Here is a 25,067-nt window from a genome sequence, read left to right as displayed (position 1 = left end):
CACCCATGGGCTTTTTTTCTTTTCTTTTTAAAATAAAAGCACAAGCAAATTATTTACAACTGTTAACAAAAGTCAAAAGCTCTCCTGTCTTTCTGAAGAGGCTGCTTCGGTTGCTTGTTTCCTCCTCTCTACCATCAGCGGTGCCTCACCTCTCCAAAAAGTGATGCCAGTTAGTTTCAAGGCCCAATGCAAAGTGCTGCTTTTGACCTATAAATGGCCCAGGAGTGCAATACAATGGTACCTCGGCCACCCGGGAAGAATGGCAGATGAAGCTGATGGACTACATGGAAATGGCGGAAATGACTGGCAGAATCCGAGACCAGGGAGAAGAGTCGATGGAAGAAGATTGGAAAAAAATTAAAGTATATTTACAGAAATACTCCAAAATTAAGGAATGTTAGGAAAATATTGGAATGAAGTTATATGGTTTTAGCAGAAATGTTATAAAGAATTAAGCAAAAACTGATTGTTAATGGGCTAAAGTGGAAAATTTAAAGTTAGACTGTGTTAAGATAAATTATAGAACAAAAAATTGAGAAAGAGGGAAAGGATTTGCTGAATTAGCAAATTTGAACTAGAATACATAAAAGGGAGGTGTGAGGAAGTCGAGGAAATAAGTAAATGAAAGATAAAGATATGGAAATTGGATGTGTTTTCAAATGTTTTTGTTTTTTCTTGATGTTTTGATGTACTGTTTTTTCTTTCTATTCTCGATGTATTGTTTGTTATTTTTTTTAATGCTTTTTTTCTTATATATTTTTTTCTGTAACTATAAAACTTCTAATAAATATTATTTTTTAAAAAATACAGTGGTACCTCGGGTTACAGACGCTTCAGGTTACAGACGCTTCAAGTTACAGACTCCGTTATCCCAGAAATATTACCTCGGGTTAAGATTTTTACCTCGGGATGAGAACAGAAATTGTGCTCTGGCGGCGTGGCGGCAGCGGGAGTGGTACCTCAGGTTAAGAACAGTTTCACATTAAGAACGGACCTCCAGAATGAATTAAGTTCTTAACCTGAGGTACCACTGTACCTCCAGGACCGCCTCTCTCCATAGGAACCTACCTGGACCCTGAGATCATCACCTGAGGCTCGTCTTCATGTGCCTCCTCCATGAGACGTCCAGAGGGTGGCAATGCAATAAGGACCTTTTCTGCAGTGGCTCCTTGTTTGTGCTCTCCCCAGAAAGGCTCGCCTGGTGGCTCCATTATAACACTTTTAGGTGCCAGGCGAAAACGGTCCTCTTCATCCAGGCCTTTGGATGAGTAACATCCAAAACTGTTTTAAATGTGTTTTAGGAGAGGGGATAATTGAATTGTTTTTGCTCTTTATTATTATGTGGGGTTTTTTTTGTTTGTTTCTTATATTGTCTTTTTTATATTTTTTTAATTTAAAGTTTTTTATTTATACAACAAGAAAAACAAACAAAAACCACAAATACCAAATATACACAAATTACACAAAAACACAAATATACACAAATTACAAAAATAACCATAGACACATAATATTCTTAGCAAACAATAAAACATCTATTGGTTTTTTTTTTTTTGTTTCTTATATTGTCTTTTTATTTTTTTTAATTTAAAGTTTTTTATTTATACAACAAGAAAAACAATCAAAAAACACAAATACCAAATTATACACAAATTACAAAAATAACCATAGACACATAATATTCATAGCAAACAATAAAACATCTATTGGTCTTAACACTAAAGACCCAACCTCCCGTCTATTCCATACTTCAAATTCATATTACTTATTGCCGATACACATTTTTTTTAATAATTAAACTTATTCTCATTAAATCTAATTTCTTATATCTACCTTACAACTATTACTGAAGTTCCTCGAATGCTGCAACAGAATTTAAACTACTATATTTATTTTTCAGATATTCTTTAAAAACCTCCCATTTAGAAACAAATTCCTGTTTTGATTTATTCTTTATTTTTTCTGATAAACCATCTAATTCAGCATATTCTGTCAGCTTTTGGATCCAATCTTGAATAGAGGGGATTTCATTACTCTTCCATTTTGCTGCGATCAAAACTTTTTATATATTGTGAACCGCCCTGAGATCTACGGATAAAGGGTGGTACACAAATTTCAATAACAACAACAACCAATACCAGGCTGAAGGTCTACCAGGCTTTTGTGTTGAGCATGCTGCTTTATGGAAGTGAGTCTGGGGCAACTGTGGCCTAAACCACTGAGCCTCTTGGGGTTGCGGATCAGAAGGTTGGCGGTTCGAATCCCCGCAACGGGGTGAGCTCTGTCCCTGCTCCTGCCAACCTAGCGATTCAAAAGCACACCAGTGCAAGTAGATAAATAGGTACCGCTCTGGCTGGAAGGTAAACAGTGTTTCCGTGTGCTCTGGTTTCCGTCACGGTGTGCCAGAAGTGGTTTAGTCCTGCTGGCCACGTGACCCAGAAAGCTGTCTGTGGACAAACGCCGGCTCCCTTGGCCTGAAAGCGAGATGAGCGCTGCAACCCGATATTCGCCTTTGACTAGACTTAACCGTCCAGGGATCCTTTACCTTTTTACGCTCGCCAGGAGTACAAATGCACTGCGTCAGGAAGATTTTGGGCAGGACAGGATTCCAAGCCCACATTCCCAGTATGTTTGCACTTTTACCGCAGCAGCATTTGCACGGCCTTGGTCATGTGCGTGGGATGCAAGCTGCCAACACAGTTCTAGTTTACAGGTTTTCTATCCTGGGGCAGCACAACCTATTTTTCTTTTGCCCCCTTTCTCAGCTCACCAAGCTCAAACCAGCACCAGATTTATGGTGGTGCGGGTGGTTCCCTCGTACAGGGCACCAAGCTGAGGGACAGCAAAATAATAATAATAATAATAATAATAATAATAATAATAATAATACAGTGGTACCCCGCAAGACGAATGCCTTGGAAGACGAAAAACTCGCTAGACGAAAGGGTTTTTCGTTTTCTGAGGTGCTTCGCAAGACGGATTTTTCTAAGGGCTTGCTTCGCTAGACGAAACAGCCCTGGCTCTCCTGTCATGGCGACGGTCACTGCACGCACGCACGCTCGCTTCCCCGCTCCTCCAGCTCCCTCCCACCTTCCTGCTGACGGCTCCTCCAGCTCCCTCCCACCTTCCAGCCGACCTTCCGGCTGCCTCGCGCCGCTGCCCACCGCCCTCGCGCGCTCCCCTCAGGAGCTGTTGCAGCCAGCGTTGCAGCCGGAGTCGCGCTCCTGAGCCCTGCCGCCCTCCAGCAGCCGCATCGCACGGTGTCCACAAGGCGCGGGTGAGTCCAAGGACCGGCTGTGGCAGCTGCCCTGCTTCTCCCCACCCCTCCCAGCCGTGGTGCTTCGCAAGACGAAAAGACTCGCTCTACGAAAAAACTCGCAGAACGAATTAATTTCGTCTTGCGAGGCACTGCTGTAATACCTCTATTTATACGGGGTACCTACAGAGATCCATATTACCAAAGTCCACCCCTGCTCACACAACCCATTTTTGCACCAGTTCATTCACATTAAATCATGTATTAAAAAATTGCTCCCCTTTGCATGGATCCCCTGGCAACCTGCACCCTCCCTTTAACAGAGTTTGCAAAACACAAGGGACTTCCATCAACCTGTTCATTGTCACCCTGATCTGTTTCATAGCTGTCAACGTTTCCCTTTTTTAAAGGGAATTTCCCTTATTACGAATAGGATTCCTTGCAAGAAAAGGGAAAAGTTGAGAGCTATGATCTGTTTCCAAAATGTTTCCAGGACACTTGGCTATTGATGCAGCATTTGTTCTGATTTGCTTCCTGGGAGGTTACACGACATCGCGTCAAGCAGCTGTTACCCCACCGCTTCCAATGCATTCCCCCATCACTAAAAGCCCAGTTTGGGAAGGAAGCGTATTTGTTGTGTAAGTGCGCTAATCAGCTTCCGTCGTCTAACTCCAGTTTGCTGGTATGTGATTGGATCCACCCTCGACCCCCCCGAAAATAGCAACAGTCTGGAAGTGCCCTTGTTCATTAATGGGTGCTGCTACGAATAAAATCAATGAACACATTTGCAATCCTTTTGATTTTAATCATTGCTCCACTACACGAAGCATTCGAAAAGTGCCAACAGTGTGCAGGTGATGTATAGGAACACAGACAAGACATTGGGACACCTTGAAAACCAGTTCATGTGTTCAAAATCAGACCTGACACGATCCTCCCCTGGGACTGTGAAGCCTAAGAATTGAAAAATTGGAAAAGTGTTATAATACGACAAAAACAGAGTGGCTTGCCAAATTATTGGAGTATTACAATATGTCCAAAACAATGGGAGAAATCGGAGGGATCTCAGAAGAGAAGGTAGACAAGGACTGGAAGGTGTTTAAAGGATATTTGCAAATTCATTTTGAGAAATCAGAACTCCTATTAGAATAAACAAGTTCCGTTATAAATACTGAAATACCAAATAATATGGATAACAATGTATAACAGAAAATGAAGTAGAAAGTTGGTTTAATAGTGTGTGAAAGAAAGTGATAGAAATGGAAAGAAATTGCAATTGAGTAGATTGGAAGTAACAGAAATGGAAAGAAATTGCAATTGAGTAGATTGGAAGTAACAGAAATGGAAAGAAATTGCAATTGAGTAGATTGGAAGTAACAGAAATGGAAAGAAATTGCAATTGAGTAGATTGGAAGTCTAACACAGGGTGGGGTGAGGAGTGAGGGACAGTGGTGGGAAAAGAATCTGGGTATGTTATGAATATTTTTAAGGATTGTATGAAATGTATGTTTGTTTGTATATCCGTAATATGTATGTATAAACGTATTAATGTTGAATTATTTCAATTAAAAAGAAAGAAAGAAAGTCTAAGTTCTGAACGGAGGGAGTTTCAAAGTCTAGGAGCAGTCATAAAAAACAAACAAACCAGTTTCCAATATCCCTATTCCCTGTTCTGTCTTCTGACTGACCAAGAGCACCTTTGTCTTGTCCGGATTAAGTTTCCGTTTGTTCACCTTCCTCTGGTCCACTACTGATGACAGATTCTGCTCCAGAACTGAGACAAACTTCCTTGGATTTAGGTGGAAAGAAGAAGAAGAAGAAGAGTTTGGATTTGATATCCCGCCTTTCACTCCCCTTCAGGAGTCTCAAAGCGGCTAACATTCTCCTTTCCCTTCCTCCCCCACAACAAACACTCTGTGAGGTGAGTGGGGCTGAGAGACTTCAGAGAAGTGTGACTGGCCCAAGGTCACCCAGCAGCTGCATGTGGAGGAGCGGAGACGCGAACCCGGTTCACCAGATTACGAGACCACCACTCTTAACCACTACACCACACTGGCTCTCAAGGAGAAACAGAGCTGGGTGTCTTCATCATACTGATGATACCAAGCTCCAAAACTCTCTCCCAGGAAGGAATGTAGACAACTGTAATATAGTCTGACTGTTAGCGTTGGGCTTTCAGGGTCCTTGATGTAATTCAGTCAAATTTCCAGGATGTGTTCCAGGATGGGATCAACAGTTGGTCAATGTTCTTGGTTTTTGGAACTGCAGCTGCAAAGAGAAAAGGTCAGATACTCTATGAGCTCCACAAACGATATAGGGTTCATTTGACACCCAAAGAAATCAGCAATTGCAAACGTGCACTTTAAGATTTCAGTGAAATTTTATAAAGCCACTTAGAATCATAGAATCATAGAGTTGGAAGAGACCACAAGGGCCATCGAGTCCAACCCCCTGCCAAGCAGGAAACACCATCAGAGCACTCCTGACATATGGTTGTCAAGCCTCTGCTTAAAGACCTCCAAAGAAGGAGACTCCACCACACTCCTTGGCAGCAAATTCCACTGTCGAACAGTTCTTCCTAATGTTTAGGTGGAATCTTCTTTCTTGTAGTTTGGATCCATTGCTCCGTGTCTGCTTCTCTGGAGCAGCAGAAAACTTGAAAGTAATGTATCTACGGAATCTTTTTTAGAGCTGATTAATCACCTTTCCTGTAGCTAGTTAACTAAGACTGGGTTACTGTTTGCATGTAAACTCCACAATAGCATCACTCCTCTGATTTAAACAACAACAACAGCCTTAGTAGGCACACAAAAGCTTATACCCAGAACCAACTTGGTCTCTAAGGTGCTACTGGACAATTTTTTAATTGATTTCGAAAGCCTTAGTGGTGAGTGTTGTCCAGATAAAGATGTTGGGAACTGTAGTCCAATAGCATGTGGAGATATCTGTTGGCTACCTCTGGCTCATACAATGCTGGAGGAGGGCATTCCTGGCTGGCTGCAATCCTAAATAGGAACACTCTCGTTAGAGAGAGCACAAGGTTCTTGTTATGTACTGAGTTGAATAGGATCCAAACTGCAGCAGTCTGATTGGTCCTAGAACAATAGGATCCAAATTGCAGCAGTCTGATGGGCCCTAGAACAATAGGATTCAGAATGCAGCAGTCGGATTGGTCCTAGAACAATGAAGCAGTATGATTGGTTGGCAGGAACCACCCAATCATGCTCCAGATAGAAGTGAATCCACAACCTGATTGGCTTACAGTAGAATTCCGGAATCAGCCAATCATGTGCAGCCCATTGTGTAAATAATGTGTATAAAGCAGATACTTTGAGGGGACTTTCATTCATTCCTCCTCACCACTATGAGCTGAATAAAGAGCATGAAATCACTTTGTGACTCTCAGTATATTTCAGTTCTGTTGCAAGACCTGTTTGCCTTTTTGCAAGTTATACAGTCATACTTTGGATCTCAAACGCCTTGGCTCCCGAACAAATTGGCTCCCGAACGATCGAAACCCAGAAGTGAGTGTTCTGGTTTTCAAAAGATTTTCAGAAGCTGAACGTCCGACGTGGCTTCCAGTTAGCTGCAGGAACTTCCAATGGGAAGCTGTGCTTTGGTTTCCGAACGTTTTGGAAGTCGAACGGGCTTCTGGAATGGATTCCGTTCGACTTCCAAGGTACGACTGTATTTTGGAGCTGTTTCAATTCCAGTTTTCACTGCTGTACTTGGTCTCTTTTGTTTTGGTTGGTAAGATATCCTAATGACCGCAGCTCCCTCCAGTGGCTTCAGTAGGTTACTGCCCTGTACTGATTCTGGGGCAATTTTCTAAAAGGGCCTTTGCGTGTGTTCTTCAGTGTTCTTCAGACAAAGACGGATGGGGAAATGTGTGCAGGGACACTGCAATAAAGTTTGCTGCTTTCACCTCTGAGTGCCTGAGGCTGCATTTGCACGACACTGGTCTCATCCAAAAAGTAATAGCTCTTTGCAGATTGATCGTGCATTACCCCACAGTGTGGCCATTTGTAAAGCGTGTTCTCCTTCATGGAGAGCGCGTGTTGTGGGGGCCGCCAGGACACTCCAAAGTTGGGGGCGGGCTAATTGATCGTTGGCCACTGATGCGATTGGGGCTTCCCTTGTAGTTGGGAAGAAGTTAATATTGCCATTTGTTGATTGACAGCCAGAAATGCTAAAACTCCTTGCATGAGGCTAGGGCCCGTCCCCCCCTCCCTAGAATTAGGGTTGTTCGCTTTGACCTTGCTATGCCTGTCATTGGGTCGTCTGCTCTTGGGGCAGGGGCCCGGTAGGAATTTTGTCCATCTGGCTGATTGGCTGGGGCCATTTGGTTTTTGCCTACTGCGTAGCAAATCGTCACAACTTGTAAGGTTGGCGGTTAGGCATTGGTTTATGGTTTGGTTGGTTGAGGGGAAGTGGTTGAGTGCCTGCCCTTGGTAGGTTGAGTGCCTGCCCCTCTAATGCTGCTGCTGCAAGGGATTCCGTTAAAGGAATTGGGGGCTAACTATTGCTTGTCCACTCTGTCAAGGGGGCTCGGGCCATAGCAATGAGCTCCTGGTTGCATTTGGGGTGAGGGCAGGTTCCCTGCTCTGTCGTTACCCCCAAGTGTATTCCCCTATTCTGACTTTCGCATCGTGCGGAATGTCAGTCCGTCCCCCATGGTGGGGGCAGATAGTCGCAACCAATGCCTAAGCAACCACTCACAAATTTGTATTTCAATAACGTTGTGGCCAAAATTATGCCAAAAATCTTAAACAAAAAATTCTGTGTGATGTGTGAGTTATTGGGGTGGCCCTGGGGATCTCGACACGCAAACAGATGAAAACAGATCTAGTCGGTCCCAGCAATGGGCGTGTATCTACACTTGCCACATGGGCATAGGCAGGGGGGCAGCTGCCCCCCTCTAAATCTAATTGGCCAATTGCGTCTGTTCTGCTCCCCCTAAAATAAATCCTGGCTACGCCCATGACCTGCCCGATGACATTTTGGGTGGGTGCATTGCAATAGCATAATCACTGCTCCCTGCTTCATTTACCTGAGGCATGTGCAAAGGGAGAAAACATGGATTACCGAAGCAAGGGGAAGGTTTTCCAATGTGTATCAAGTAAGCTCAACCACCCTGGTGGGCAGCAGGCTCTAGAATCAAGCTATACAGATTCTAAGTTGAGGATCAGCACTAACATTTCTGGATTGAGGAAAATGACATTTTCGGTGTATGCTACAAATGGGCTGGGACGTGGGTGGCACTGTGGGTTAAACCACAGAGCCTAGGACTTGCTGATCAGAAGGTCGGCGGTTCGAATCCCCGCGACGGGGTGAGCTCCCGTCACTCAGTCCCTGCTCCTGCCAACCTAGCAGTTCAAAAGCACATCGAAGTGCAAGTAGATAAATAGGTACTGCTCCGGTGGGAAGGTAAACGGCGTTTCCATGTGCTGCTCTGGTTTGCCAGAAACGGCTTTGTCATGCTGGCCACATGACCCGGAAGCTGTACGCCGGCTCCCTCGGCCAATAAAGCGAGATGAGCGCCGCAACCCCAGAGTCGGCCACGACTAGACCTAACGGTCAGGAGTCCCTTTACCTTTACTTTACAAATGGGCTTGTGTGTGTACAGCGCCTGGTAATGATGAAGCTGCAAAGCTCATTCTGGCAGCTCCCACATGTTCCCTTGCAGATCTCCATCTGCCCCCCCCCCCCGATTTACCAGATCTGCATCAGTTGCTGGTCCCTGAGGATGAGAAGTGAGAAGCTTTGCATGAGAGCTGGCTGTACTCACCTGTGTCGTCGTATCAACCGAGTCCAGAGAGACCTGGAAACTCCTGTTTCTGTCTTGGCTTTCTGAGGAGGAAAGGGCCACAGAACAGCCAAAATGAATGATTGGCCTTAACAGAGAGCCTGTTTTCTCCATTGCAAAGCCTTCCTTGAGGGCATACCTTCCCGACTGCAGTTCTTTTCATTGCAGCCGAGTACTAAGACTCCTGTGTGCTTCAAAGAACAAGCTTGTGACCAAAGGGAAGGGAGGGCTGTTGCTGAGAGCAGCAATGGGATGTGGGGAGGGGGGGAAAGGTACATACAAACCAAGAAAACACACACACACACACACACACACACAGATTTGCTCCTGGTCTACACAAGCCTTGCAGCAGTGCCCTCCTCCTTGCTTTTTGCAAAGCAAGACCTTTGCTTTCCTGGAAGCCATCAAAACTCCTGGGCCCGCCCTGGTCAGCCCGGTGCACAGATTGGCCCTTGACCCTGCCACTCAGTTGCTCCGTAAAGTCACACACACAGGGAGAGAGTTTGTGGAATGGCTGTAGTCTGCCTGTACGCCAGGAACGCTTCCATAATATGGCGGGGAGTGGGTGCCTGCTTGTGGTTCCTCCACCAGAGACAGACGTATTCTGCACAGGTATAGATTCACGGCCTTGTTTTATCCCAGTGCCGATATGTGGCCCTGCTAAGAGGTCCCAAGCCTAAGCTTTGAAGAGCAATCCCTGGCCCATGGTCTTTGGAAACACACAGGCTGCCTAATGTATGACATGAAGAGTCCTTACCTTCATTGGCAGCTCCTTCATTCATGATGGTCAGACCTCCTGAGGGCTTCCACTCTTCCTCATCTTCCTCATACCAGGCCTCAGCATCGTCAGAGAAGCTGCAGGAACAACAAGCAAGAGGTCATTACTAGGACCTGGAGGCAGACAGAAGGATGACAGCATGCAACATGTGCCAAGTACATTTTGCACCTAGCTATGGTTTTCCCAGTAGTGATGTGTGGAAGTGAGAGCTGGACCATAAAGAAGGCTGATCGCCGAAGAATTGATGCTTTTGAATTGTGGTGCTGGAGGAAACTCTTGAGAGTCCCATGGACTGCAAGAAGATCAAACCTATCCACTCTTAAGGAAATCAGCCCTGAGTGCTCACTGGAAGGACAGATCCTGAAGCTGAGGCTCCAAGACTTTGGCCATCTCATGAGAAGAGAAGACTCCCTGGAAAAGACCCTGATGTTGGGAAAGATGGAGGGCACAAGGAGAAGGGGATGACAGAGGACGAGATGGTGGAACAGTGTTCTCAAAGCTACCAGCATGAGTTTGACCAAACTGCGGGAAGCAGTGGAAGACAGGAGTGCCTGGTGTGCTCTGGTCCATGGGGTCACGAAGAGTCGGACACAACTAAACGACTAAACAACAACAAAACCGGCCATTTGCAACCAGGTGAAGATGCCCGATGTCTCCACCACCTGGAGGTGCATGTCTGAGGATCCTCTCGACTGTTTTCACACACTAGCAACACATCCTGCGGAATTCTACCAGTCATATTTTATCTGCACACTCAGAACAAATTTCGGCAACCAAAAGGCCATATTGAGAAATAGGACTTTCGAGCTATCTGGCCCCAAAATGGCAACTAGGCATTCTGTTTTGGAGACTGTAACTCTGGTTTAAGGAGCTATTTGGCACGTAACCTATATATCTGAGTTTCTAACACCGCTCTTCCAGCGCAGGCTGCCCTCTCCCTTAGCTAGCTCTTTTGCTAGCTCTTATGGTTCATAAGGTGGGACGCAGGTGGCACTGTGGGTTAAACCACAGAGCCTAGGACTTGCCGATCAGAAGGTTGGCGGTTCGAATCCCTGCAACAGGGTGAGCTCCCGTTGCTCGGTCCCAGCTCCTGCCCACCTAGCAGTTTGAAAGCACCCTTAAGTGCAAGTAGATAAATAGGTACCGCTTTATAGCAGGAAGGTAAACGGCATTTCCGTGTGCTGCGCTGGTGCCGGCTCGCCAGAGCAGCTTCGTCACGCTGGCCACGTGACCCGGAAGTGTCTCCGGACAGCGCTGGCCCCCGGCCTCTTAAGTGAGATGGGCGCACAACCCTAGAGTCGGACACAACTGGCCCGTACGGGCAGGGGTACCTTTACCTTTATGGTTCATAAGACTTATGCTTTCAGCTTGTGGGGAAGAATAGGTAAAGGTAAAGGGACCCCTGACCATTAGGTCCAGTCATGTCCGACTCTGGGGTTGCGGCGCTCATCTCGCTTTATTGGCCAAGGGAGCCGGTGTACAGCTTCCAGGTCATGTGGCCAGCATGACTAAGCCACTTCTGGCGAACCAGAGCAGCGCACGGAAACGCCATGTACCTTCCCGCCTGAGCGGTACCTATTTATCTCCGTGCACTTTGACGTGCTTTCGAACTGCTAGGTTGGCAGGAGCAGGGACTGAGCAACAGGAGCTCACCCCATCGTCGGGATTCCAACCACCGACCTTCTAATTGGCAAGTCCTAGGCTCTGTGGTTTAACCCACAGCGCCACCCATGTCCCTGTGGGGAAGAATATGCACCATCTATTACTCAGTCATCTAAGGACCTTGCTGTACTGGCTACCTTTGAACAGGTCGCATACCGATATCTCAGGGTTGTGTGTTCAAGTTCCACATTGGGCAAAATGACTCCTGTATATTGCAGGGGGTTGGACTAGATGATCCTTGTGGTCCCTTCCAACTCTTCAATTCTGTGATGGTGTTGTGTGGCTTGTTTGCTTTTGTCGGTGGTGGTATTATTTGTACGTCATTTATTTTCCTCTATTTCATTTTATACATCTATTCCCCTTCCTTTTATTTTTTTGTTTTGTTAAAAGTGCAAATAAAAATAAAATAATTATACGTAAAAAAAGGATTTTCACAGAAACTCCAGCTAAAATGCTCCTTTCACCCTTTGTTATCCGCTGCTAAGACATGGGGAAGAAAACATTCATTTTAGCAGGGGATTCCAATGCATAAAATCCCCTTCTAAAATGAAGGAAAGCGCCTTTGTTTTAGCAGCACCTTGAGAGATGCTTCGAAGTCCACGGTTTCAAAGCATGTTGCAGCAGTTGGCACCGTGGCATCGGGCGACTGACCTGTCAAATTTGCCCTGCGAGTTCAAACCTGATCCAGCTCGTGGGACCAAACAGATCCCCATCTCATTGCTATACAAGATCCCAGGAAATCGCTAACTCATTAGGTTCGGCTCCCTGCTAAGAAGGACCAGAAATTTAGGTTATTCTCCTCCAGCCTGCATCTTACCCATGCACGTCTTGTGCTTCTTACCTGGAATGAGACTTCCTCCGTCTGGCTCTGAGGAGGAATATCGCCAGGACGGTGCTGATCACTGCGAGGACAGCCAGCCCAACCCCAAAGCCGACATCGCTCTTCCGGATCGGTGTTTGGCAGCGATCATCCATGTACCAAAAGGACTCCACATCATAGCACCTATGGGAGAGATGTGCAAGTGGTTTTAGGGGAGTGCATTCCCCCTTCCCAAGGCCTTGCCGGGTGTTAGAATTCCTGCTCCGTGATTGCAGTCATGGGATTGTTGTCTTGCACATGACGGTATATGTTTTGACTCCACAGAGTGGGAAGTGACGGAGACAGGATGTTTGCGTTCCGTGAAGTGGGACTATTGTCCTTTGTTCTTTTTCTCTTTGCTGTCTGATGCTAGAGAGAGAGGGAGCCATGTTGCAGTGCTCCGTGTGTGTTTATATGTAAATAAAGTAGATTAGCCAAAATGCTGAGTTGCTGAGGTCTGTCACGTGCATGATGTGCAAACTCCACGGATCCCTAAGTGTGTCTGTTGGCATCGGTTGCTGTGATGTTTGGGCTGAAGAAAGCTTTTGAAGCTCCCAAACGAACGACCAGGAGGGAGAGAGCATGCCAGTCAGACATGTGTCTCTGCCAGGCTCCTACTCGAGTGTAGGACAGGTGTATGGGAGAGATGTGCAAGTGGTTTTAGGGGAGAGCCTTTCCCCCCTTCCCAGCCCACATCTGGATTTTCTTGCAGAGGGGAAGAAGAGGAACAGGGTTCTTTTAGACTGTCACAGTTTTCAGCTGGGATTCTATCACGTACTGGCACAAATTCAGGTTTGCAATGGGATGCCCGGATCCAGGAATATTTCTGCTATCCGCTCCTCTGTCCACTTACCTGCAGTAAGGGCCTCTTTCAGATATGCTACAAAAGCCATTGTTGCAGTTCATGGTGTTTTTGGTGTCTTTGGTGCAGTCGGAGATACAGCGCAGCGTGCCTGTGGAGTTATCGGGGTAATAGTAGTCTGCATATCTGGGATCAATGTTTTTTCTGCAAGCAGCTGGGAAGGAGAAAGAAGAAGAGACCACTGCCACAAAAACTGCCAGGACCTTCATGAAGCCCTTAAGGCTATCATGGCTTCTCGCTTTGTCAGGCAGAGCCCCAGATTCCCAGATGCAAGACTTTCCCCTCTCCCCTTAAAGAAACCTAAAATCTTTCTCCACCTTTTCGTTCATTGCAGCGGCCACCCACCCACCCACTAGAGCCCAGCAGGGCTGCACTGTGCCTCCCCAATAAACCCAACTCCACTTGCTCGCCCAGCTGCCTGCCTCTCCCCTCCCCTTGGCCAGGACTGTCTGGGACCAAAGTCACACTCAGGGAAGCAGAGGCAGCTCAGTGGGTACTGCCGATGGGGGGAAGGGGGTCCAGGGGAGCAGCGACTACGACAGTGGTTCCCAACCTTTCTTGGCCATGCCCTACCTAAGCACCTCTAAAAGCCCAATCGCCTTCTAAATCCAGCCCATGGTCCAGGAATCAGCGTGTTTATACATGAGTAGAATGTGTCTGTTATGTACTGAGTTGAATAGGATCCAAACTGCAGCAGTCTGATTGGTCCTAGAACAATAGGATTCAGAATGCAGCAGTCTGATTGGTCCTAGAACAATGCAGCAGTATGATTGGTTGGCAGGAACCACCCAATCATGCTCCAGATAGAAGTGAATCCACAACCTGATTGGCTTACAGTAGAATTCCGGAATTAGCCAATCATGTGCAGCCCATTGTGTAAATAATGTATATAAAGCAGATACTTTGAGGGGACTTTCATTCATTCCTCCTCACCACTATGAGCTGAATAAAGAGCATGAAATCACTTTGCGACTCTGAGTATATTTCAGTGTCAGTAGTAGAATGTGTCCTTTTATTTAAAACGCATCACTGGGTTATTTGTGGGGCCTGCCTGGTGTTTTCACATGAGTAGAATGTCTGCTTTTATTTAAAATGCATCTCTGGGTTGTTTGTGGGGCATAGGAATTCATTCATATTTTTTTTCAAAATATAGTCCGGCCCCCCACAAGGTCTGAGGGACAGTGGACCGGCCCCCTGCTGAAAAAGTTTGCTGACCCCTGGTTTAACAGATCAGTGTGGATCTAGTGATACTGATGCGGAATAGAATGTACCTGTTTTCATCTGAGGAACATTGGAGGGCATCTGCCAAACTATCCCACCATGAAAGAGAAGAAGGGAGGCCTGGCAGTGCCAACTTGCTGGCACCATGATGCAGCCAGAAGAACAGGCAGGCAGCTCCCCTTGGGCTTAGAATGAGCAAGCATGCAGGACCAATTCCAGGCAGCTCCCTGTTTTTGCTCTCACTGGACAGGCTGCGGGTGCATAAATAATCCCTTTGTCCCTCCCTAGTTCTGGGACTCACCTTCAGCTGAAAAATTTGTGCTTGCGCTCAGAATAGGGTCAGGTGAAGCTGAAAAGCAAAATGCTGCGGAAAGAAAGGGATGGTTACATTGCATGATTTTACTTATTTCCTTTCTTATATATTTTTTCTGCACCTCTTCAAAATGCCCTGACAGTCTCTCTAAAGTCTAATCTTGAACATAGGTCAGGTGGGTGGGGAATAATAATAATAATAATAATAATAATAATAATAATAATGGAATAGGTAAAGGTAAGGGGACCCCTGACAGTTAAGTCCAGTCACAGACGACTCTGGGGTTGCGGCGCTCATCTCGCTTTACTGGCCGAGGGAGCCAACTTCCGGGTCATGTGGCCAGCATGACTAATCCGCTTCCGGCGAACCAGAGCAGCGCACAGAAATGCCGTTTACCTTCCCACCAGAGCAGTACCTATTTATCTACTTGCACTGGCCTGCTTTCGAACTGCTAGGTTTGCAGGAGCAGGGACCGAAAAACGGGAGCTCACCCCGTTACGAGGTTTCGAACTGCCGACCTTCTGATCAGCAAGCCCTAGGCTCTGTGGTTTAACCCACAGTGCCACCCGCGTCCCAATAATGGAATAGGACGTCCCAGTTTCATCGGAGAAATGTTGGACGGTATGTGAAAGAAGCTCTTGTTAGGAATAGGTGGATGGAGTTGGAGGAAATCAGGCACACATATCTTGGCTCTCTGAAGCATTTGATGACGTAGAAGTTAGTCCAGGCTTCTTCAACCTTGGCCCTCCATGTCAGGGAACTGCCATCGGAGCCAGAAGGAGAGGGAGGGCTCCAGAGGGATTCCGGAGAGCGTCCCGGGAGGGAGAGAAGTAGCACATCTTCTGGGGAAGGAAATCAGCGTAGCACCAGTGGAGAAGAGGGGCAGATGGGGGAATCGGCGAGGTGGCTCCAAGACTCCTCGCCGGGGACCAGCGGGGGGAGCACGGGTCCTCCGATGCCCACACCCTCCCTGCGCAGAAGGCTTCCGCGCAGGGAGAGTAGGAGACGACTAGGCGTCAAAGAACTTCTATGCTGGAAGAAGTTCAAGAAACGCCCACTGACGGATTCTGCCAGCGATTGAGACAGCCACGGGCGAGTGGCTGTCCAGACAGAAAGGGTTCACTCAGGCAACCCACCCAGGTGTGGTGCCGATTTACGCACGAGCAACCCCTAGAACCATTACACTCCAGATGTTTTTAGCCTACAACTCCCATGAGCCCTAGCTAGCAGGACCAGTGGTCAGGGATGGTGGGAATTGTAGTCTCAAAACATCTGGAGGGCCGAGGTTGAGGAAGCCTGAGTTAGTCCATAACAGCTTATTATGCCATAATGAATTTTTCCAAGGTGCCACAACCCCTTTTCTTGTTTTTGCTGAAAGAGATCAATCTGACTCCTTCTCTAGATATGGCCTCCTATCTAGTGCAGGGACTGCCAGCCATGGAACCTTTTGAGTACCCTTCTCTAGCCAGGAGGACACAATAATATTGAAATATCATCTCGAACTGGAAGACTGTTGCCCAGAGCTTACATGAGTTCCCCATATTGCATTCCTCCTGAGTGGAGTTGATGGCAGTCAGCTGCTTCCGCACGACCTCGGTCAAATTCTGGACAGTTTTGTCAATGATGTTCACGTCGTTGTTTATTACAGCTTTAATGATGACTTCGTGGTCCACGATAATGCTGCCTTTCCTAACACAGTGATGAAAAAGGGCAATATCTCAACCACCATTTTGTTGTTAAAAAGAGCACGGCAGGGCATAGCTGTCAACTTACAGATTTGAAAATAAGGGAGCAGCAGCCTCGAAAATAAGGGATCAGCAGCCAAAATGAGGGGTTTTGCTGTTGCAAAGAGTTACATACATTGGTAGGATTGACAGATGCTGTCAATCCGACATGAGGCGGTTGCGGTTCCTGCCGTGGCCGCTGAAGCGCCACCCTTCTGCGGCCCTCCCCATCCCCTCCTCTTCCTCCTCCCTCAGGCTGCCTCCTCAGCTGCCACCACCGCAGCCGCCTCCGGGCTCGTGGGCGGCCTGGGAGAGAGTCTCTCTCCCTCCCCCCCTCTCTCGGGCAGGGATGGGCCGATGGAACTCCTCGCGCCAGGACGACGGCGCCAGTGCGCTCTGTCTCGCGCGGCAGAGGATCCCAAACCGGGCGAGCATGAAACCCGGGAAATTTAAGGGACATCATCAGTAAGGGACAGCAGCGGGACACGGTGCTGGGATAAGGGAGTTTCCCGCCAAATAAGGGACGGTTGACAGCTATGTGGCAGGGGCGCACGTTGACGAGGAGAAAGCCAAAACTGGAAATGCACTTATGTCCTTATGAATGTGCAAGATCAGTGCTATGGCGGCAGCCTAAATCTTGTCCTATCAGCATGGCTGTATGCACACCATATACATTCAAAGGACATGTTTTCCTCCAAAGAATACTGAGAGCTGTAGTTTGTGAAGGGTGCTGGGAATTGCAGATCTCTGATAGATGCCCTCCTGTTCCCATGATTATTTGCAGAATGCAATGTGCTTTCAATGTATGGCGCACAAGCCGAATGCATAACAATACACGGACAACAACAATGGGATATCAGCTCCGCCCAATGCCTGATGGATAACAGCAACAACCGGGAAAAGATAAACATAACATTTTACAAGGACAGGAAGAAGCACCACAGACAGAATAATTGCCACACACAGAAAGAACAAGGATATTGTTTGAGTGCCTCATTTGTAGTTTTATAAATCATTTAATGTGTCAGCATGAATGGAAGTTATTAATATTGCAGTTGTCGTATAAGGGATTGTTATTATGACCAGAATGTAATTGAAATTCATAAGATTTTGTAACGCAGAAATAAAGAAATCATCAAACCATCAATTCTAACACGCATGGGGACGGGACCTTATCTAAATGATATAATTTGGTATTTGAACGATTGGTATTAGTAACTGTATTATAAATTGGTATTGTTATAATGAGGCTATTACAGTGGTACCTCGGGTTAAGTACTTAATTCGTTCCAGAGGTCTGTTCTTAACCTGAAACTTCTTAACCTGAAGCACCACTTTAGGTAATGGAGACTCCCGCTGCCGCCATGCTGCCGAAGCACGATTTCTGTTCTCATCCTGAAGCAAAGTTCTTAACCTGAGGTAATATTTCTGGGTTAGCGGAGTCTGTAACCTGAAGCGTATGTAACCCGAGGTACCACTGTATTGGATTGTAATTGAAAACTAATAAAAATTATTAATGACAACGACAAGGACGAGGACAAGGACAACAACAACAACAACAACAACAACAACAACAACAACAACGCACGAACTGTCTCTGTATGTGGAAACATTCTTGATTTGGAATCTAGACTGGGGATGTTTTCAAAAAATGGGCTACTCTTCAATCAATAGATGAACGTTAGCCTTAGTCATCCAGATAACAGGAGTACAGACAGGAGCAGCCTAAGATTTCCTAGGGAGAGATTTGGTGCCTGGGAATGATACGGAACAAGGGGGATTCTGGGAATAACAACCTCTTGGGTTTCCTTTGAGGAGAGAGGGACCTGGTAGGGTGGCAACAGGAAGCCAGGAGGACTCGTTCACTGGCTTCACCTTAGCCTAATCTGAAACATGAATAGGCCACTGGACAATATGGCATCTCAAAGTGGTCTCTGCTTCAGGTACCTACCGCAGTTTTAAGATCACCACACCTTGGTATCCAGAGACGCCCTGATAAACATTGTCCATCTAAAGGGTGGAGAGGAAAAACACAGAATGTCTTAATAATCCAGGCTGGAGTCATTTAGACAGGGAAGGTAAACAGAATGAAAGAGAACTCTATAAACCAACAGAGCAAGGTGTTGAAGGATGAGCCAATGGTTCATTGTTACCTGCGTCTTAAATTCCTCTTCCAAGCTCTTGTATGCTTCTGACTCTTGGTTCTCAAGCTCTGGAACGAACTCCTTGTTGGTGATTTTCACTTGGACTTCAATTGTCACGGGCACACTTTCTAAAATGGAGGGAGATTGATCACCAGGCGATTGGAACATGCCCCCTCTGAGGAACTGCTAAAATGCTGGAGATGTTTTAGTTAAGGTGAAACCCCACCCCACTAAGAAAGACATGAATAAGAGAAAACCTCATAAAATGTATGATGTGGAGAAACAGAAGTTTTTCTTCCCATCTCCTAACACTAGAACTTAACATGGGTTGCAATGGGGCAGGGCAAATGTCTAAATGGCAGATCTATGCTATTAGTAATAGTTATGGCTATTAGTTATACTTTAATTGACCCTCCTCATTCAGATTTGGCTGATCCTCAGTCTAGGACAGGCATAGGCAAACTCCAGCCCGCCAGATGTTTGGGACTAGAAGAAGAAGAAGAGTTTGGATTTGATATCCCGCCTTTCCCTCCCTTTAAGGAGTCTCAAAGTGGCTAACATTCTCCTTTCCCTTCCTCCCCCACAACAAACACTCTGTGAGGTGAGTGGGGCTGAGAGACTTCAGAGAAGTGTGACTAGCCCAAGGTCACCCAGCAGCTGCATGTGGAGGAGCGGAGACACGAACCGGTTCAACAGATTACGAGTCTACCACTCTTAATCACTACACCACACTGGCTCTACAATTCCCATCATCCCTAGCTAACAGGACCAATGGGCAGGGATGATGGGAATTGTAGTCTCAAAAACATCTGGAGGCTGGAGTTTGCCTATGCCTGGTCTAGGAACATCTGCCTCTGCCAGGAAAAAGTCTGTATTTGCAGAAGCCTTGCCCGGTTTTATAGGCATTGGTTCTGATTATGCTGGAGGGATTGCCCCCCCCCAGCTGATATTTACCCCCCAAAGATGCCATAAGCATGACCTACAGGGGCAAAGAGCAGCTGGGGTGTGAATCTACTGTGGGGCTCCAATCCAGATTTAGAGTGGAATCCAGATCAAAGGTGTGGGGAATTCTGCTTTCCTTTGAAATAAAAATGGTCAGCATAAGCCTTTTTTAAAAAAGCGTGTTTAACACAACGTGGCGTTTTGCCCAAAGTTCAAAGGCTCCCTTGCGATTCCTGATAGCTGTTGCTAATGGCTCTATTCCAAGAGCAAATTAGAAGAGGAGAAATCGCATCCTTGCCAAGATTGTATATGATTTTCTCTATTTATAACTTTGTCCATGGGATTTATTGTGCTCTGAGTGCTCTTTTAAGAGCTCAAAAGTGCCATATAAATGTCTAATCTCATTTATATCATACTGAGGTCCAGCACCGAGGGCCTTCTGGCAGTTCCCTCGCTGCAAGAAGCCAAGTTGCAGGGAACCAGGCAAAGGGCCTTCTCGGTAGTGGCACCTGCCGTGTGGAACACCCTCCCACCAGATGTCAAAGAGAACAACAACTACCAGACTTTTAGAAGACATCTGAAGGCAACCCTGTTTAGGGAAGCTTTTAATGTTTAATAGACTATTGTATTTTAATATTCTGTTGGAAGCTGCCCAGAGTGTCTGGGGTATAAATAAATAATTATTATTATTATTATTATTATTATTATTATTATTATTATCATTATCATTATCATTATCATTATCATCATTATCATTATCATTATCATTATCATTATATTTATATATACAAAGGTGTTGAGAGCTGTCAGAAAATCCCTCACAGAGCTACAATTTCCAGCACCCGGAACAAACTACAATTCCCTGGATTCTTTGCGGGGAAGCTATGGCCGCTGTAGTGGTTAAGAGTGCTTTAAACATACGGCTTAAAGCCCCCAACTGTGGTCCCCACCCCAAATGTTTTTGCTTTACCCCTCCAATCCCCCTGGATGTCTTTTAAAGAGAAGATAGCTGAATAACTTAATTTAATAATTAATTTAATAATTTAATAATAAGTAGTACCGGTAGTTGTTGTTAATACATCATTTTGTACGTTTTGCGGTATTTTATGCATTGTGCCTTGCTGTTACTTTTATGGCTTGTAGTTTAATCATTCTTCATTGCAGTCTGAACGGTTTATTATTTGCCGATATTTAATTTTACGGCTTACTGGTATAGATTCTAACGGATTATTGAATATCACTTTATTTGATATAGGTTGTTTATTTTTAAGTTATTGTGACTTTTTTTGTATTGGATCAGACTGTTATTATTATTGATGTTTGATGATACCCTAGTCTTTCCCGTCTTATATCCGGCGCAAAAGGGATTGGAGTGTTCTTGGTCTGCTCTGCAGAAATGGGGGTCAGGTTGCTCTCGGTTCTACTTACCCACTTCAAAAGGCATGTCTTCAAATGGGAACTCACACTTTGGCCCATCGAAATTGCTAAGGCACAAACATTTGATTCCATTGTGTGTTCCCCCATTTTCACACGTTTCTGGAAGAGAGAAGGTTTTCCCCACAACATGTGGTTAGCAGTAATCTAATGTACAGGTATATAGAGAAAAACACAGAGGGAAAGTGAAATTATTCTTGACACTCAAGTAACGTTTCACAATTCCTCAGAGCTGAAAATTTTATCTCAGCCGAGGATTGTCATGAAACACTTGCTACCCTTTTAAGGTGCCACAGGTTGAAGAAGAGTGGAGCGGGAAGGTAAGGTAAAGGTAAAGGGACACCTGACCATCAGGTCCAGTCGTGGCCGACTCTGGGGTTGCGGCGCTCATCTCGCTTTACTGGCCGAGGGAGCCGGCGTACAGCTTCCAGGTCATGTGGCCAGCATGACTAAGCCGCTTCTGGCGAACCAGAGCAGCGCACAGAAACGTCGTTTACCTTCCCGCCAGAGCGGTACCTATTTATCTACTTGCACTTTGATGTGCTTTCGAACTGCTAGATTGGCAGGAGCTGGGACTGAGGAACGGGAGCTCACTCCGTTGTGGGGATTCGAACCGCTGGCCTCCTGATCGGCAAGCCCAAGAGGCTCAGTGGCTTAGACCACAGCAAGGCAAGAAAGAGAAGGGGATGCAAGCCAATGAAAATGGACTGCCATGGGAAGGGGAACTGAGGTAAACAGTGCTTTTTTTCTTTAAAATATGTTTAGGGGTACTCTCATTTTGGCTCAAGAAAACCACCATTTTATAGTTCAAATCGGGGGGAAATAAATACAGTAAATGGACAAAAGTACAAAGAGTCATAAAATGTTTAGGGTTATGCGTACCCCTGCGTATCCCTAGAAAAAAAGCACTGGAAGTAACTGGTTAGAAAGCTGGCCTTCATCGCATTCTTGTGCCACAAGGGATCTTCCTGAGCCAAGACATACCTGTAGGAAGTATCAGTGCCTCACCAGAAACCTTGCAGAAGCTTCCCAGAGAAAAGGAAGGCTTCTCTGGGGCAAGGAGAACCACAAATCTGATAATGACTAATACTCAGGGAACTCGGAAATTCCAGAAACCACCAGGTTAAAGTCAAGGGTTCCCCGTGCAGATGAAATGGAAGGGCTACAGAACTCTGAAACCTGAATCTCGGGTTAGACCTTACATGAAAAAAATGCCTCAAGGAAAAGGAAGCAGCTAAATTTCATATTTGTTTCCAGTTTCCCACACAGATATATAGAAGCCATTGAAAACAGATTCAGCAAAATAAAACGAAATGATCACCTGTAATGGTCTGTCTAGTAGTGGTGGTGGATGAAGTTGTAACTGGTGGCGTGGCGGAGCTGGTAGTGGTAAGCGATGTTGTTGTGGTGGTGGTGGTGGTAGTCGTGGCTGGCGAGGTGGTGGTTGTGGGAGTGGTGGTAGTTGTGGCAGGCGAGGCGGTGGTGGTAGTTGTGGGAGTGGTGGTAGATGTGGCTGCTGAGGCGGTGGTGGTGGGTGTGGGAGTGGTGGTAGTTGTGGCCGGCGAGGCGGTGGTTGTGGGAGTGGTGGTAGTTGTGGCAGGTGAGGTGGTTGTTGTGGGAGTGGTGGTAGTTGTGGCCGGAGAGGCGGTGGTTGTGGGCGTGGTGGTAGTTGTGGCCGGCGAGGCGGTGGTTGTGGGAGTGGTGGTAGTTGTGGCTGGGGAGACGGTGGTTGTGGGAGTGGTGGTAGTTGTGGTTGGCGAGGCAGTGGTTGTGGGAGTGGTGGTAGTTGTGGCAGGCGAGGCGGTGGTGGTAGTTGTGGGAGTGGTGGAAGATGTGGCTGCTGAGGCGGTTGTGGTGGGTGTGGGAGTGGTGGTAGTTGTGGCCGGCGAGGCGGTGGTTGTGGGAGTGGTGGTAGTTGTGGCCGGCAAGGCGGTGGTTGTGGGTGTGGTGGTAGTTGTGGCCGGCGAGGCGGTGGTTGTGGGTGTGGTGGTAGTTGTGGCCGGCGAGGCGGTGGTTGTGGGAGTGGTGGTAGTTGTGGCCGGTGAGGCGGTGGTTGTGGGAGTGGTGGTAGTTGTGGCCGACGAGGCGGTGGTTGTGGGTGTGGTGGTAGTTGTGGCAGGTGAGGCGGTGGTTGTGGGAGTGGCGGCAGTCGTGACAGGCGAGTCAGTGCTGGTGGTTGTTTGAGTGGCGGTAGTTGTGACAGGCGAGTCAGTGCTGGTTGTTGTGGGTGTGGTGGTAGTTGTGACAGGCGAGACAGTGCTGGTGGTTGTTGGAGTGGCGGTAGTCGTGACAGGCGAGTCAGTGCTGGTGGTTGTGGGAGTGGCGGTAGTCGTGACAGGCGAGTCAGTGGTGCTGGTTGTGGGAGTGGCAGTAGTCGTGACAGGCGAGTCAGTGCTGGTGGTTGTTGGAGTGGCGGTAGTCGTGACAGGCGAGTCAGTGCTGGTGGTTGTGGGAGTGGTGGTAGTCGTGACAGGCGAGTCAGTGGTGCTGGTGGCTGTCGGAGTGGCGGTAGTCGTGACAGGCGAGTCAGTGCTGGTGGTTATGGGAGTGGTGGTAGTTGTGACTGGTGAGTCAGTGGTGCTGGTTGTTTGAGTGGTTGTAGTTGTGACAGGCGAGTCAGTGGTGCGGGTTGTGGGAGTGGCAGTAGTTGTGACAGGCGAGTCAGTGCTGGTGGTTGTGGGTGTGGCGGTAGTCGTGACAGGTGAGTCAGTGGTGCTGGTGGTTGTGGGAGTGGCGGTAGTCGTGACAGGCGAATCAGTGGTGCTGGTTGTGGGAGTGGCAGTAGTTGTGACAGGCGAGTCAGTGCTGGTTGTTGTGGGTGTGGTGGTAGTCGTGACAGGCGAGTCCGTGCTGGTGGTTGTGGGGGTGGCGGTAGTCGTGACAGGCGAGTCAGTGCTGGTGGTTGTGGGTGTGGCGGTAGTCGTGACAGGTGAGTCAGTGGTGCTGGTGGTTGTGGGAGTGGCGGTAGTCGTGACAGGCGAATCAGTGGTGCTGGTTGTGGGAGTGGCAGTAGTTGTGACAGGCGAGTCAGTGCTGGTGGTTATGGGTGTGGCGGTAGTCGTGACAGGCGAGTCAGTGGCGCTGGTTGTTGGAGTGGCGGTAGTTGTGACAGGCGAGTCAGTGCTGGTGGTTGTCGGAGTGGCGGTAGTCGTGACAGGCGAGTCAGTGCTGGTGGTTATGGGAGTGGTGGTAGTTGTGACTGGTGAGTCAGTGGTGCTGGTTGTTTGAGTGGTTGTAGTTGTGACAGGCGAGTCAGTGGTGCTGGTTGTGGGAGTGGCAGTAGTCGTGACAGGCGAGTCAGTGCTGGTGGTTGTGGGTGTGGCGGTAGTCGTGACAGGTGAGTCAGTGGTGCTGGTGGTTGTGGGAGTGGCGGTAGTCGTGACAGGCGAATCAGTGGTGCTGGTTGTGGGAGTGGCAGTAGTTGTGACAGGCGAGTCAGTGCTGGTTGTTGTGGGTGTGGTGGTAGTCGTGACAGGCGAGTCCGTGCTGGTGGTTGTGGGAGTGGCGGTAGTCGTGACAGGCGAGTTAGTGCTGGTGGTTGTGGGTGTGGCGGTAGTCGTGACAGGTGAGTCAGTGGTGCTGGTGGTTGTGGGAGTGGCAGTAGCCGTGACAGGCGAATCAGTGGTGCTGGTTGTGGGAGTGGCAGTAGTTGTGACAGGCGAGTCAGTGCTGGTTGTTGTGGGTGTGGCGGTAGTCGTGACAGGCGAGTCAGTGCTGGTGGTTGTGGGAGTGGCGGTAGTTGTGACAGGCGAGTCAGTGGTGCTGGTGGTTGTCGGAGTGGCAGTAGTCGTGACAGGCGAGTCAGTGCTGGTGGTTATGGGAGTGGTGGTAGTTTTGACTGGTGAGTCAGTGGTGCTGGTTGTTTGAGTGGTTGTAGTTGTGACAGGCGAGTCAGTGGTGCTGGTTGTGGGAGTGGCGGAAGTTGTGACAGGCGAGTCAGTGCTGGTGGTTGTGGGAGTGGCGGTAGTCGTGACAGGTGAGTCAGTGCTGGTGGTTGTGGGTGTGGCGGTAGTCGTGACAGGTGAGTCAGTGGTGCTGGTGGTTGTGGGAGTGGCGGTAGTCGTGA

The 25,067-nt window shown here is 47.5% G+C and overlaps 1 protein-coding gene across 1 annotated transcript; it reads right to left on the bottom strand.

Moving 5' to 3' along the window:
* Positions 1 to 5,323: 5,323 nt before the first annotated feature.
* LOC310661587 (mucin-3A-like) lies at positions 5,324 to 22,424 on the bottom strand. Its single transcript, XM_083407959.1, has 11 exons — positions 22,323 to 22,424; positions 20,996 to 21,103; positions 18,635 to 18,753; positions 18,433 to 18,491; positions 16,286 to 16,446; positions 14,746 to 14,808; positions 13,215 to 13,377; positions 12,344 to 12,505; positions 9,820 to 9,917; positions 9,045 to 9,106; positions 5,324 to 5,524 (listed from the first exon to the last, which is right to left on the bottom strand). The coding sequence occupies exons 2-11, from the start codon at positions 21,009 to 21,011 to the stop codon at positions 5,486 to 5,488; spliced, it is 942 nt and encodes a 313-aa protein (XP_083264085.1). The 5' UTR covers positions 21,012 to 21,103; positions 22,323 to 22,424; the 3' UTR covers positions 5,324 to 5,485.
* Between the last annotated feature and the right edge of the window lie 2,643 nt (positions 22,425 to 25,067).

This window comes from Podarcis tiliguerta, assembly GCF_965153285.1.
Source record: "Podarcis tiliguerta genome assembly, chromosome: 13".
NCBI lineage: Eukaryota > Metazoa > Chordata > Lepidosauria > Squamata > Lacertidae > Podarcis > Podarcis tiliguerta.
This window is presented reverse-complemented; position numbering and strand designations above follow the sequence as displayed.

What these genes read in the sequence shown, in the direction of transcription:
- LOC310661587 (XM_083407959.1), bottom strand. An exon ending in CGGAGGAAGTCTCATTCCAG is followed by an intron (nt 9,918 to 12,343) that starts GTAAGAAGCACA and finishes TTGTTCCTGCAG; the next exon opens with CTTCTCTGACGATGCTGAGG. An exon ending in CGGTTGATACGACGACACAG is followed by an intron (nt 5,525 to 9,044) that starts GTGAGTACAGCC and finishes TTCTCTTTGCAG; the next exon opens with CTGCAGTTCCAAAAACCAAG.